Below are 16,217 nucleotides of genomic sequence, written 5' to 3' on the forward strand. Positions count from 1 at the left end.
TAGGGAGATGGATGGGATGGAGATGGTGGTTTCATTGTGGATGATGATGAAGGCGATGATGCCTTGTCCTCCAATGATCCGGGTAGCAGCTTGGATGAAGCCCCTTCTTGTTCTTCCTTGAGATCTCTTCTGGGACGGTGTTCTGGTGTTTTTTGGTCGCGTATGTGCCTTGATCTCAGTTCCGTCTACGGGAGGCGAGAGTATTTGACGAGGCGGTCGTCCTGGCAGGCCATACGGGCGGACGGTACGGGCGGGCCTTCCCCGTACCGACGTCCGCTAAACCTTCTGGAACTCGTCTTCGCATCCTCCTTTCGTCCAGGTGCATAATTAAGTGTTTAAATGATTTTTATCACGTCAAAATACCATAAAATGGCAGTTTTTATTGATATTTCATCATTGCCTTATTATTTTAAGATTTTGTGTAGACAAGCATAAAAGGACGCGGTAGCGCGGTAAAATACAAAAATCCTATAACTACTCAATTATAACTTAATAAAATAATGGTATAAAAACATGCTAAAAATGCACTCACCAACTTCCCCAAGCTAGATTCTTGCTCGTCCCCGAGAAAGATAGAAGGGGCATATTGGGATTGATAGGCATTTCATCAAGAAAAATTGGATGAAGGAGCTCTTCATATTAGCTTTGTCAAGTGAGGAGACCAACTAGGAGACCAACTAGCTGATGTGTTAACTAAGGGTGTTAATGTTGTATCTTTTGTTAAATTGTGTGACAAGATGGGCTATTAGATATATTTGCCCTATCTTGAGGGGGAGTTCTTGAGTCTCGTAGGTAAATATGAGTTTGTAGAGGGACTAGACTGCAACTTTATCTTATATATACAGAAAGAAAGAAATGAGAAGAAGTGTGTGGAAGGTCTTAGACAACGAAACTATCTCCTCTCTCCCCCATGAACCCTAGCAGATGAGTAATGTGAGCGCTTGATTCAACAGGAACACATGAATTTGTTTGCAAAATTGTGCTGGTATAGGGTGGAATCGCCGCGTTCCCTTTTGTTCCTTGAACATCTTATCTGAAAGGCTAGTCAATCTTCTGAAGTGCATGCCCTCCTGTATTTCAGACTGTTGGATTGGATGAATGCAGATTTTGAAACGGGTTCAGAGATCTGGTAAGAATAGGTGTACATATATAAGAAAAAAAAGAATGGAAGTACTTGCATGATGTAGTGAGATATATACAGGAAAATTGCAGATGAGGCAGAAATCTGGACGATTTCTGTGATAACTGTGAGTTTGTTCAGAGGCATTTTCAGTTTGAAGTCGCCCAGGATTAGCTGTGAGCTGCTATATTTTGATCATGTTGGTGAAAGTGGCTGGTCTCACCCAGGCAGCCTACTGTGTTGCATCTCCAGTCCGTAAGAAAATTTTGTAACAAACTGTCCGTATGCCTAGCATTACTCGTCTGGGTGTAGCCACCGCGGCGCTACCTCGTCCGTGGCACATGAACAATACATGCAATCTATAGCATCGTATCGGCCCTGGAGGGCAGCCTCTTGAAGAAGTTGCTGGCCGCCGACGGCATCCGGCTCCGGAACCGCGGGTGTCGCAGCACGTACAACCCGGCGACGAGCACGACGACCCGGAACGGCGTGACGTACAGCGCCACGGCGGCGACGAGGCAGAACGCGGTGAACAGCGCCGTGGCCCTTGGGTCCCTCCACGCGAGCAGCGACCGCACCCGCTCTCCCTGCGTCGCCACGTCCCCGACCACCGTCTGGATCCGCCCGGCCACGCTCCGCAGCCGATCGTACCGCAGCCGCACCACGTCGTTCGGCTTCGACGTCGGGAACGTGTCCAGCTCCTCATCTATCTCGTCCGGGTGGGTGGCCTCCGCGCAGGAGAGCCTCGCGTCCATGTTCGCCGGGCGGCGGGGCCGGCGCCGGTAGTTCCAAACTCCAATTAAAGACATGTACAGGAACATGGTCGGCAGAATGAGCTCCGGGAAGCACATGAGGGTGATGAAGAGCAGGTGAACAAGAACGGTCGTCGCCGGTTTCCTCCAGTGGCACACGTCCACGAGCCACCGCACCGTGCTGGCGGCGCCGGACAGCAGCGCCGTGACCCGAAAGAAGTTAGCCTTGCTCCGCCGCAGGCTCCACGCCTGCGAGTCCGCGTCGAGCATGTACTCCACAACCTCCCGGCGCAGCGGCGGCTCGGCCCGGCCGAGCCGCGCCGCCGCGATGCTCATCGCCTGCCGCCGGAGCGCGTCGAGCTGCGGGATGGTGAACGGCTGGAGGTAATGCATCTTGGGGAGGAGGGGCTGTCCGTACAAAAACACGACGCTGGACAGAGAGACGGAGGTGAGGCGCACGGCGAGGCAGAGCTCGCCGTTCTTGCGCACGCCGGACGGGTGCAGCACGACGAGGGGGTGCGCGTTGGTGTACACCTTGTCCATTTCCAGCGTCGAGAGGCGAATCCTCACCTTGCCCATCCTCTGGTCTCTGACGGTACTGCTGCCGGCGGCAGCGGTGCCGGCGTTGCCGAGTTGGCAGTTATCGAACATGGCGAGCGTGAGCACTGTGCACGGGTCGTAAACCTCCCACGTGTACTGCTCGTTCCACCGCGGGCTGCACGAGTCGACGGCGGTGCGCGTGCGCACCCACTTCTGCCCGTACTTGGCGACGCAGTACGCGTCGGTGGTGCCCCGGCCGTCGATGGTCTTCATGGGCGTGAGGCCCTGCGCGCCTAGGACGCCGACCTCGAGCACGCCGACGGGAGGGCGCCAGAGCTGCCGCGCCGTGGGGCGCGTGTCGCTCACGTACATGGTCGGCTCGTCCATGACGTGGTACGCGCCTTCGAGGCACGCCCGGAGATGCACGCGGCCGGCGAACCTGGCATCCTGTTGCCGCAGCGGGTGCCCGAACGGCTCCAGGCTGAACCACTGCGAGTGGATCGCCCGGCGGTCGAGGCGCTTCTCGAATATAGTGAGCGGCAGCACGGCGCGCCCGACGATCTCGTCCTTGCCAGGATGCGCACGGGCCTCGACGATGAGCACCGCCGGATCCTCGAACGGCTCGGCCACGACGAAGACCAGCTCCTCGTTCCACGCCAGGCTTGCCGGGTTCCTCATGGCGCACGGCTTGGTCCGGAGCATCATGCCGCCGACCTGAACCTTAGCGAAGACCTCGACGTGCTGCTGCCGGACCTTGTCGCCTACGAAGAGGCCGCCCACCACGACGTCCTGAGCCTCAAGCACGTTTATCCGGAGGTACCACAGCTTCGGCGTCACGTACACCTTGGACCGCGCGCTCTGCAAAGCGGCCGCTACTCCATCGACGCCGCCGCGCACCGACGCCGCGTCGGCGTGCCACGCGTCCGCGAACGCCTCGTCGGCCTGCGTGCCGACCCACACCGCGAGCATGACCTCGCTCTGCAGCACCATCCCGCCGCCGATTCCGCCGTGGCGTGCGGTCTCGAGGCGGTACCACTGCGGCGCGAGCGGGCTGTCGGGCGGCACACGCACCGGCACCTCGGCGATGTCGAACATGACCCGGCCGACGCAGTCGTCGCGCGCCACGGCGTTTCTGTCCCTGACGAACACCTCGAGCGCCGTGGCCTGGACGCGCTCCCTGGAGAAGGCGAACACCTGGTTCCACTCCGGGCTCGTCTTCCCCTCGTGGTGCCGCGTCGTGCCGCGGTAGTTGCCGAGGCGCACCTCGACGTAGGGGCTGCACCCGCCGGTGATCGCGCCAACGGGGATCCCGCGCGCCTTGACGACCCGCACGTATAGGTAATGCATCCGCTCCACGAGATCGTAGGCACTCGCCAGCGGCCTGTCGCTGGAGGCAAGGCCCATCCAACCGGCTCCGCCGCCACGCGCACGCGTGCTACTTCCCCCACCGCCGCCCGCCGGCCACTGCTCCCTCACCTGTGGCTGTGGCTGTGGCTGTGGCATTGCACCCTTGGCCTTGTATTCCTCCGCTCTCGCCTGTGGCGCCTGCGCGTGGAACACATACGGGTACGCCATGACCGGCGACCCTCACCGTGTTCTCCGGTACACGGCCTTCGCTGTCGGTTCGGCGGTCGACTTCCCCTGCCGTCACGGGCAAGGGAAGGCATACAGAGGTGGCATCATCGGAACTAGTACGACTGGAGTAGTGCTAAGCAAAGGAATGTGCAAGCTTACGATTCGACACTGCTACGAAGCACATCGGAATCCGATCAAGACCAACGAGTTGTCGTCTAATCTAAAGAGGAAGTTGGTGAGATTGTGTGACTGTCAGTTTCCCCGGATACGGAGCCGGAGAGGATAAAGATGAGATCAGGCATGTGAGTCGGAACAGTCGTGTTGCTGAAGACCCCTGAGATTGTGGTTTCTCAGGAAGCTGCAGCCCAGTGCCTGCTGCTTTACCGTATCCTGGATTAGCTGAACTGGAAGTACGTTCCTTCAGCTTATTAATTTTCAGTCGACAGTGTAGTGGTGCACATGATGTCATTCAGAGTAAATATATATTGTACTTTTAGCACCAGTGTAACACATGAAGATGTTTGTACCGAGTTGAACTTGTGCAACACATGTGCTTACGTTTTACTCCCTCCGTACAATAATGTAAGACGTTTTATATTTGTTTGGTTCACTCACTTTTGTTTGTATCTAGTTTACTTTTAGTACATATGTACACTTCTTTTAGTATGTATTTAGTCTATTTTAAAGTATCTAAAACATTTTATATTTGTGCACGGAGGGAGTATATCTGTAATAGAAAAATGTGCTTAGGTCTAAGTGTCATTATCTTCTACTGCGTTCCGTATTCAGTAATGGCCGTAATAACATATCAAAACTTAATTATAGTTCTCTAATATCATACATACATATGTAGACAGAAATTTTGTTCAGTTAACCAGAATTGTTTTATCAGCCTTGTCCATATGGGAATGATGAAACAAATAACAAAGTGTGTGCTTGCTTGTAAAGCAAAAGCAACTAGGGGGCTTTGGAGCCTGGTTTTGCTTTAACCAAAGAAGCTCCTTTTAGTATTCTAGGTAACTCCTTGGAGCTTTATTCTCCTAGCTGGCATGTAGTAGTATATTGACCAAGTCGCAATGAAATATGGATAATCTTGGATCACTTTGTGTTATCGTTTTTAGGCAAAGGTGTAGTTACTCTCCCATGTTACTAAGTTAAGATAGATATGAGACTCGAAGTGTTACGCACACCATTGCGCCCCAGGAGAGTTGTTACTTTTGATCACTTGTATCAGCCAAATCAGGGATAAATTTACTGTCAAGTAGCACTCATTAATTTACTTAACTAGTCGTGATTTCGGATTCCTTCAGGCGATCTAGAAGCTGGCCCTTTGCACTTTGTCAGTCCCTTGATTCAATGATTCATTTGCTTTCTCCCTTTGCTTGTTGTTATGAGTTAAGTAATACTTTCTTTACCAAAGGTTGCATGTCCCTATTTGTTAAGAAAGAAATATCCCACACATCTCTTTACTTATGGAGCAAATCATAAGGCCAAGCCCAACACATTATTACTATTGTTGTGCCAAGAAAAAATAGAACATCTTGTTGTGCCAAATGAGCGACCAGATATGGTCTACAAGACTACAACGTGAATCAGAAGTAAACAAATCTTGTATACTACAGTACTAAATATTGGATGGTAAGCACAACTCTTTTATTGGGTTTTCCTGGTTGTTATCGTTACTGAAATACTAGCATATTTCAAAGTGTATATTCCAACTGGAAAATTAAAAGCGTGCTCGGCAAACAAGTGTTAACTTGTTGTCAGTAGTTGGATGCAGGCATGAAAGCAGACAGGTTTTGTTCCAAAGTAACTACAGTTCCTCAAATCCCGTGAACGCCATGCAGGACACATGATACTCCGTCGGGTTTCATCGCCAATGTCACAGAGAATGATTCTTTTCTTTCGTTTTAACTAGCAGAAAGATTTGGAAACAGATAACAGAACATGTATATAGCTGAACATGCAAATATCCGCAAGGAATGTCATACCAGGATTTGCATTCCTGCTATGGCTAAATAACAGGCTTGCAGGAGTGCATACAACTTTGGCGGAAGTTCAGAAACTATGATCAAGCACTAATATCCTACATACACCTTCTGCTACCACTCCGGTACTAGCACCAAGTTAAATCAATGCTTATGCAAGTATCCATATACTAGAACCAGGTGCCAAAACTATGGTCAAGTACCAATATCATTCATCTGTAACCTTTCTCATACTAGCACTAAGTACAATTATGCAAGTATCCATAAGTAACACTAGGTACTCTTCATAAGAATTCAGATCATGTACTAGCACCAGGTGCCAAAACTATGGTCAAGTACTAATATCCTTCATCCGCAACATTTCTCATACTAGCACCACGTACGATTAAGCAAGTATCCATAAGTAACACCAGGTACTTTTCATAAGAATTCAGATCATATATTAACAACAGGTGCCAATACAATATTCCTTCTATCATTCATGTACTTGCAAACTCACGGTCAAGGCTCCAGTAGCTCAAAACAAAACAAACCAAAAAAGGTTTGAAGACAGAGTGTTTTTACTTTTTACATCTTGCACAGTACAAAAGAAAAATAATAGTTGCAAACAAAGTAATAACAATACATAATACAGTAGTGGTTTATGGTACTATTACAGCACAAAGCAAGGATTTGTTCGGCTGCATTACGATAAGTATACATAGTTCTACTGCAGTAGCATGAACCTGACACTAGCAGCTGTTAATCCTAGGCCCTCAAGCAGAGAACCAACAAGCCCCATAATTCCAGGTCCTCAAGCAGAGAACCAACAAGCCCCATAATCCCAGGTCCTCAAGCAGAGAACCATGAATCCCCATCTTATCAAAACATGCTACGTAAGTCTCGGGTTGAAGGGATGACAGAAGAAGAGCAGGATTGGCTGGTCACGATAGCGGCTAAGAAAGCAGCAGAAAAGAGAGGGTGGAGGACAAGTCTGAGATGGACCTTCCCACAGTGAAGCAGAGTACTCAACTCATCGCATGGACATGAGAGTGCGCCTCTGGTTGGCCCTCTTGGAAGGCTGAGCAGCCTTCGGAGTTTGCTTCAAGTTCTTCTTCACCATCTTCTCAATTTGCTCTATTGAGCTGGACAGTTTCTTCTCCATGAGATCAGCGAGTGCTGGGTCAATGGGTTTGGTTGGAGTCTTCAGTGAGCTCTTGGATGGCGAAGAATAGACCTTGAAGCTCTGCTCGCCCAGGCTAGTTGAGCTGGAACCAGAGGCAATAGCCAGGGAGTCCTGAGCTTCGGTACAATGAGGAATGTCCTGCTCAGCTGGTACTGTAGTACTCAAGTTCGCAGGTGGCGGAGATTGCTCAGGCACATCACTTTGCTGCCGAGCTGCAGCAATCCTTAAGCGGCTTCTCTCAATAGCCTGAAAGTCAATAGTCAGAACATCAGCAAGTAGAAAGAAAGAACATGCACTGTAATGCATAGCTGGTACCTAATACTACCTGCTGTCAAAACAAGCATTTAAATGACTTATTAAATTAACAGAAAATTGAATAAAATAACAAATATGCAGCCAAAGCAGGAATAGCGGAGGTAGGCATATAAACCAGATTCGGTGATAACCACGCTATAAAAGACATTGTGCAATAGTAAAATGGTTGATTTACACTTATTGCTAAATTACAAAATTACAAAAACTCCACCAGTCAAACTAACCCCAGCTCCAAAATACATCATTTGGGTGACACTCAAGAAACACTTTAATTTTCAGATAATACATTTCTGCTATTATTGGATACATACAACATTTTAATTCAAAATGTTAAAATAAAGGATTTTACTAAATGGACATTTAACTGATACATACCATTACAGCACAGTGTACAGTACCATGATGTACACCATGTTAAAACTGTTAGCCTAAATATAATCTTGTCATGGTGTGACCTGCATACGTAGGTTGAGTGCATGCTATAGTGTGAATAGCACACATAGGTTGTGTGCTTGCTGTGTGTGAGAACATGGCACATGAGTTGTGTGCAGCAGTCTTCAAGTTGGCTTTGACTAGCAGTCTCCAAGTTGGATTTGACCAGCCATCTCCAAGATTGGTTTTGCTTAGTAGAAGCCAACTAGACATTAGTTGTCTAGGTCGGTTACTGTAGCACCGACCTAAAGCCTCTATATAAGGAGAGGCACCCCATATGGAGAAAAAAGTCGGAAGCCAAGATGTAGCATATGTTGCTATATAATAGTGGAAGAGCATTTGTTGCTCAAGTAAGTTTCTCCCCTGTTCTCCTTGCTCATGTGTGTGTCCACTAAGAATGAGCTGAGAGATTGAGAGAAGGCTGCACCCAACATTTAGTATGGGTAGGAGCTAACAATTTGGTATCAGAGCCTCATGGTTCGGGGCCATGGCGAGCGGTGAGTCCGTGGCGAGCCCGCGGACGTGGAGGCGGAGCTGCGCGAAGACGCGGGCAGTTGACGTCCGGCGGAGGCATTTGTCGCCGAGGCGTATGTCGCCGTTGTGCTCGAGTTCGTGCTCGAGTTCGGCTACATCCTTCCGGCGTTCGTCGTTGGAGTGTTGGTTCGGCGTGTGTCGCCGGAGACCAGCCTGAACATTTGCGCGGGCGCAACGGCCGGGAGAGGCTCGGCTCCATGACCGGGTGTGATGTGCTTATCGGCGCACATGTCTCACGGATGAGCAGGTGGCTCCCGTATGAGAAGATCGGATCGCCATGCGTACGTGCGCGGGACGATCGTGAAGAAGGTTCGCGTTTGAGTGTGACGGCATCAACGGCGTATGTCGCCGAAACATCAGGCGTGTGTCGCCGGCGGAGAAGGAGCTCGGTGTGTGTTGCCGAGGAAGAAGGTGGCCTTGTTCGTGCGGAGATGAGGCATGCAGCGATGTTCACGTCCGTGAGGCCACGACGGCGGCCACGGCGGCGAGGACGATGACGGGAGCTGCAACATCTCCGGCGACGGCGGGTCACGGCTTGGGGGAAATAAGCCACTTCGTGCGGTGTCGACGACCGGCGTGTTCGTGCGCGTCTAGGTTGTACGTGGCCGTGGCGGGAGTGCCCAGCTTGTCGTGCGTCAGAGAGCGTTGGTGATCTGTTGAAGGCCTGCGGCGTTGTGCGCGTTGGAGCGTGTTGTGCGTGCGGCCGGTATGTGCGGATCAAGCAGCCAAGTGCGCGTCTCAAGATGAAGTGGCAGGAAGAAGTTGCGGCGTTGGTCGCCGTTGAACAAGGAGATCCTGGAGACGAGGAAGAAGATGACAAGATTAGGGGGGTGATTGTTAGCCTAAATATAATCTTGTCATGGTGTGACCTGCATACGTAGGTTGAGTGCATGCTATAGTGTGAATAGCACACATAGGTTGTGTGCTTGCTGTGTGTGAGAACATGGCACATGAGTTGTGTGCAGCAGTCTTCAAGTTGGCTTTGACTAGCAGTCTCCAAGTTGGATTTGACCAGCCATCTCCAAGATTGGTTTTGCTTAGTAGAAGCCAACTAGACATTAGTTGTCTAGGTCGGTTACTGTAGCACCGACCTAAAGCCTCTATATAAGGAGAGGCACCCCATATGGAGAAAAAGTCGGAACCCAAGATGTAGCATATGTTGCTATATAATAGTGGAAGAGCATTTGTTGCTCAAGTAAGTTTCTCCCCTGTTCTCCTTGCTCATGTGTGTGTCCACTAAGAATGAGCTGAGAGATTGAGAGAAGGCTGCACCCAACATTTAGTATGGGTAGGAGCTAACAAAAACAGTTGTAGTTTCAAGCTATCAAGCATGACTACAATAGCATAATACAAGCTATACCATAGGATATACACATAAAGACGATGTTGTGGAATTTACTTCAGAGGAACTACGCCAACCTCCATTTTTACTTGGACAGGTAATATCAGAAGAAAACTCAGCATCCTAGGAAAATAAACCAGAGAGTGTGCATTTTTACTTGGACAGGTAATATCAGAAGAAAACTCAGCATCTTAGGAAAATAAACCAGAGAGTGTGCATTTGTTGAAACCAGAAGAAAATTCAGCATCGTAATGAATTACACTAAAAAAATATCTGTAGTTAACTGATGGTTGAAAGAAACAATTTTGAAGAAAATTACTTGTAAAGACCTACATATATTCTGGTAAAACTATAAATTAATGTAGCACAAAATCATATAACTGAATCATATTCAAGACATAATGCAGAGTCGCAGCCTCTCTGCATTGCACTTTGCAGGGTAAGGCTTCCCTCTATAATCCTTCCCCAGACCCCACCTAGTGTGGGAGCTTCTAGCACTAGGTCTGTCCTTTTACATAGCTAATCAGGCAGGACTCGTCAGTACATGAAAACATAAATGCTAAAGAAATGCCAGCTTTGATAGGCAATAGATATGTGTTTCTTGAACGGTGAAGTAGCATCTGCTCCACTCAAAAGTAACTACACTTTAGGAAGGCGTGATAGGATCCATCTAACATGGACACTTGATACATGGAAGCAGTAAACTGTGTTACAAAATATAGCAATTATGCGTTACTAAAATGGATAGATCTACAAACATGAAACAAAAAAAAATAGTGTTTCACAAGATCAACATAGGCATACAGTACAAGAAGATTCTTACAATGCTTCATAGCAACAATCGAAACCCAAAACCAGGCTTTGCCAAGCACAAGTAAAAGTATATCTGTCCTGCTAACTACTGAAAGATATAGCGATATTGTGCTTTCATAACTAAGCAGTTACTAGCAGGTTGAAATATACTTTTTCTCAAGGCCATAACAAAAGTGGCACATGTTTATTCAAGTACCAACGTTTAGCTAAAACTTGGTGTAAATAAGGTAATAAAAACAAATTGCTGCAGTTTGTCCATTTGTTAACAGTCAAGATAGACCAGCAATAATCAGGGCATGGTAGAAACTTAGCATAGCACGAAATCATATAACTGAATCGAAATCAGAGTTTTGTCATGGAATTCCACAAGCCCACACCGGCCAACATCTCCAGAACAGGGTTGGCAAAGAAGAAAAGGCACTGTACCATTGTCTTAAACAGCACAGTGCAGATCATCAGCAATACAGCCGATGAATCTTTGAACATTTCAACTACTCAACGTCAGAACAATATAACTTCACTGAAGAAGCTGTCCATCACCTTTGCAATGGCCGTGATATCCCGAAGTGGTGTTCTTGGGTACCAATCAGGAAGTGGGCTCCTCCTCCTCGCCGGCGTATCCTTGACAGCCCAAACTGGTGGCACATTCTCCTTGTTGCTGGAGGGCGACGGGAACCGCCGGGACAGAGGCTTCCCAACTCGCCTCCCTGCCAGCGCTCCGGGCGAGGCCACCCTCCTGATGAAGAACCCACCACCAGAGAGGTCGGTGAGGCCCGTCCTCTTGATTTCCCTATGTTCAGGCATCTTGGAAATCTGCAAGAGACAGAGCAGAAGAGATGCGGACAGGTGAGAACCCCAAGAAACGCGTCGAAAGAACAGGAAAATGTTCAAACGGCAGCATGTCGTGCTCACGTATTGGTCTCCTCTCCTCTGCTTCTTGCGTACGCGATTCGTCTCGAGATCCTTCCAGCCCTGTTCCCAGAAATCCATAAGTCCAAACCAGCAAAAGAGCAAGAAAAGGACGCGCGAAACCAATGGATATTACCAATTAACCGGAAGATTTGTTCGAACTATACCTCGCCGAGCTCCTGCTTAGATTCCCCGCCGGTAATCCCAGCACTAGAACAGATCTGCAACAAGAGAGCCGAAGAAACGCATCAGAACGCCAAGAAACGGCCCGGAAACGGGGACAAGAGGACGAAACGCCAAGATTTCGCTCACGATTTGCTCAGGCCTTCTTCCAATCTTGCCGCTCCGAACCCCTGATACAGCTGCGGATTCTAATCTACGGCTACCTACGACTAATTTTTGGGTGAAATTCCTAGGGTTTATACAGCTACGGCTAAATGGGGAATGGGGAAGCGGGGTGAGACGCCGGGCGGGCTATATTGAAAACTCAAAATTTCGGAGTGGCGGCCGTGGGAGGAAAACTCTGGTCCATGGGTTCCTAGATTGCATCGACCCGTCCGTCTGTAGTAGGTGGACGGTCAAGATGCATCCTGTGCGCGGACGTTGTCTATTTACCATCGTAGTCGTTGCTGTCTGTTTTTGAACTAGTGAATTTCGAGAAGAATTGGAAAATGGATATTCGACTAAGGGCATCATGGTAGATGCATGGACAAAAAAAATATTCTCTCCGATTCATATTAGTTACCACTAATATAGATATATCTAGACATATTTTAGTTCTACGTACATCCATACTAGTGGCAAATAATATAAATTAGAGGGAATAATAAAAGTGTCATGTGATTTATGCAACTGCCAATGCCCGAACACTTATATCACTTAAAGATTCTACTTAGAAAGCACACAGGTGTATTCTGTCAAGCGCTCGGCTCAAGCAAAAGCATCGATGCCAGCCTAATTCTCATGATTGAAGCGTATGGGAACCAAACGGCTAGGATTATAATCACTAGCGCCTCTACAAGCATTCGTGTTGGACATGCCCTAGTAGCATGGCCAATGCACATGCGCTTAAGATCATTTGAGAATTTGAGTTGAGTGAGCTACTTCATGCAGCAACTGTATGCTGCCTTCAAACTCTAACTTACACAGATTGTTCAAATGTGTGACTCTAATTTATGTGTCAATAATTGTAAAAGAGATAAGAATTACGCTGAAACCCCTAAAACGGCCGGGATTTCAATCCTACTACTTCATATTAGTGTCGCATTGTAGATGGCCTAAGGCGTTAAGATCACATCCAGTACAAGGAAGGGAAAATGCTAGCCCTTGTATACGCTCTTGTAAAAAACATTACAAGGGTAACTTACTAGCCAAAAAAAGCTAGATACATTGATATTTATTTTTTACAGGTTGCAAAACACTCTTTGGGTAGCAGGTATTACAACAATGGCAGACACAAGCAAGATCACCAGAGTCTAGAGTCATAGATCGGAGTTCCAAGTCATCAAATAAATTGAAAATACTAAATTATCAAAGCTAAATCGGAAGTCGGAGATAAGTTTGATTACTATGTGAGATGTAATTATGTAGATCCTAAACTATAACCAAAATGTCCGTAAGGATTTTTGCATGAAAATTTTAGATCAACAACAAAGCTAACAAGAACAAGGATGGATATGTATCCTTGCCAACTTAGAGGTGGCTCGGGTAAGAAGGAGCGGTGACACCTCCATCCTCGCCTTCCCCCTCACGTGCATCTACTCTAGATTTCAGCAACTACCCACAGGGCACAACATCTACTCTAGTTGCACAAGTTTTAGTTAATTCTCCATACTTGAAACGTCTAAACTTATAGTTTGACTCTATCCAAATGTGTAATTTATCCTAGGGACAAGGCTAGACTAGATTGACCATCTCGAGAGGCTGCAAAGATCTCTCATCAAAATGACCTCCACTTAGTCAACACCTGAGGGTATCAGCCCCAACCCGTACATAAGCAAGTCTCATTTACACACTTTTCTCACTACCAAGACACTTCCCCTATCCACCGTCTAAACCTAGACATATCAAGAAGTGAATCTGGCACACCCTTTGTCTGGTGGGAGGGTCGCCTAGCTCTAGAACCTTCACAAGACTTAGCCTTGACCGCACTAAGCTTGTCAAGTTGGGCGAAAGCCTTGTGTCTTCCTTACGGACGGCAGCGGCTTTGCGACGTCGGACCCCTTCCTGAAGGCGTCATCTTTGGAGCTGCAGAGGTGGGTGAACAATGGCGGTTTGAGGTGGCTGTGGCGAATTGCTCTGTTCGGCGAAGCCTTCGCCCCATGTTGACTGGGAGGTGGCTGGTTTGATGCTCTACTGCTCGATTTCCCATGCTTCTCGGTGGTGACGCACTCGAGCCTTGACGAAAGGGGAAAGGGTTCCCCTTTACAGCAGTAGCGACACTGGGCTAGTGGGCGGCCATGCCATGGTGGTTATGTTCATTCGTGGGGGTGGGTTGTGCCCTCTTCTGTCGTTTCTTCTTCGTTGTGTCTTCTTCCTACAGCTTTGGTCTAATGTGGTCATTGCTCTAGTGTTGGTGGTGGTCTTGGTGTAGCTCCATGGCGTCTCTGATGGTGTCCCCTTTGGCAGTCTAGCTCTCTATGTTCCTTTGTGTTCTTGAGGGAGTTCCTTCACCTCCCGGCGGTACGGTGCCCTTCGAACTAGAGTGAGGGACAAGGGGTCTCTTTCTGGAGGCAGAGACGGTGGAGGTTGGATCTACCTTTGCCCAGTGGGTGAGTGGGTGTGGACGACACGTTCCGGCGGCCTCCCCAAGCTCTCGATGCCTTCCTGGTGCTCTCCTCGACATCTAGTTGTGGTGTAGGCAATCCAAGTGGTATTTTTGTTTTGATCTTTAGTTTGATTGTGTTGCATGTTCCTATGAATTGTATGTAAGAAAGTTCGTGGCTGCCGTTGGTGGCTTTATTAATCTAAAGTTAGGCTAAGGCCTTATGTTTAAAAGCTTGTCAAGTGGGTGGCATCAAAGAAGGCTTGAATAGGAGTACTAGGATGTGGTTCTCCATAGACAACGGGTGATACCGTGGAGTGTTTGGGAAGTGGCACTATGCCACTTAATCTAGTCGATGTAGGTGATTATCTTTATTAGTCAAGATTAATGCAACTCCATATGATTGATGCAATAAGACAAGTGACAACCATTTGTCCACAACATAAGGGGAACCGTGGGGAAAACCCCCACATCCTTTTATTTATTAAAGAGGTCCAAAACCAAAATAGTTACATATATACAAATTTACAAGGCAATTGCCAAAGAAAAAGAAGGACTAAGGTAAACTTATATCCATTTAAAAAATCTACAGCATGCTTGTCCTTCACTCTATGTACAAAACCTCTCTTCCAAGGACTGGAGGAGGGCATAACCCTTTCAAAGATGAATCCATTTATTTGCTTCCAAATGTGCCAAGCAGCAATAATAACAACTTATGTTAAAAAGGTAGTTTGGAAACTAGTTTGGCATGAGCAAAGTTTTCCTCCAAAATTTGTCCTATTGACCAATCATTTTGTATGTAGGTCCAAATTCCACGGCTAAAATTTCAATAAAAATGTAGCCGATCTTTGGTTTCTCTTTCTTTTTAACCTAATCTTTGGTTTTTCTGGAAGGGCACAAGGCACAGTGATAGGTGTTTGCTACTTCCTTAGCAACGGCGTTGGAAACGTATCTTGATGGCAACAAAATTGCATGTGTATATCAACTTGTTGGGACTCCAAGTGCAAAGTGATGCAGCAAGAGAAGTTTTTCCCACAAAGGTGGCTCGAGGATATATATCCAACTCTTAGAGAAATAGCAGTTCGCTATCCTTATCCTCTGCATGCAACCTACAATAACAAAGCACATGTATTGTGCCCCAAATCCTCTGTTGTGTTTGTCACGCACACACTGATGTGAAAGTTATCAAAACAAATACTAATGTAAAATGAAGTTAAGCTAATTCAAATGCAATGCGAAAAGTAATCGTGTAGTGGTGGTGGTAAAAATATGCAAACATGCAAATTAACAAAACTATTAATGTAAAGTTTTTTATATATATTTTTGGAGTTAAGTAGAACTAAAATAAAAGTACATACCAAGTAAAGTGAAAGGTGTTTCTTATTCTTGAAATTGGACCGGGGTTTATGGTTTCACTTTCCTCCTCTCATAAACATGGTGGCACAAATATAGTTTCACATAATAACTTACTAGTGATGAGACTTCATGTACTGATTGATAAGAATTTATATGGGCATCACGTCCTAACATGAGATGATGCAACTCATATCACTAATACTCCCTTAGTAAGATAAAACTCCACAAACCAAGTTTAAGTTAAACATAGTATTGCTTTAGGTACTTTGACATGATGTTGAATAACAAATATGCTACGTTGACCAAACAAGATCACATAACTGTCACTAGATGACATGGCACATTTATTCATCTATACCTAGTGTGACGCCCAAAATCGGTACCATGAGGATTCCAACAATCTCGTTGAAATCCGCACGATATTGATTCCGAGATGCCCTCCTACACGACGTGTGCGACGAAGCACACACATCATGCAAGAGGAATTACCACAAGTAGTTACATTACAAAAAAATTACGATGGAACCCACAAAGAACATATATTACAACAACGACTCAAACGAGTCAAGAATACAAATATACAATACAAAGATCCAAATCATATAGAAGATC

At 47.1% G+C, this 16,217-nt stretch overlaps 2 protein-coding genes across 2 annotated transcripts; both read right to left on the reverse strand.

Moving 5' to 3' along the window:
• Positions 1–1,479: 1,479 nt before the first annotated feature.
• LOC124677009 (FT-interacting protein 1-like) lies at positions 1,480–3,987 on the reverse strand. The gene has a single exon (XM_047213017.1). It carries the CDS (start codon positions 3,985–3,987, stop codon positions 1,480–1,482), a length of 2,508 nt encoding a protein of 835 aa, XP_047068973.1.
• Positions 3,988–6,987: 3,000 nt separating this feature from the next.
• Positions 6,988–11,380, reverse strand: LOC124679022 (protein POLYCHOME-like). Its single transcript, XM_047214855.1, has 2 exons — positions 11,117–11,380; positions 6,988–7,386 (listed from the first exon to the last, which is right to left on the reverse strand). Exons 1-2 carry the CDS (start codon positions 11,378–11,380, stop codon positions 6,988–6,990), a joined length of 663 nt encoding a protein of 220 aa, XP_047070811.1.
• Positions 11,381–16,217: the final 4,837 nt, after the last annotated feature.

This window comes from Lolium rigidum, chromosome 7, assembly GCF_022539505.1.
Source record: "Lolium rigidum isolate FL_2022 chromosome 7, APGP_CSIRO_Lrig_0.1, whole genome shotgun sequence".
In the NCBI taxonomy this organism is placed as follows: Eukaryota; Viridiplantae; Streptophyta; class Magnoliopsida; order Poales; family Poaceae; genus Lolium; species Lolium rigidum.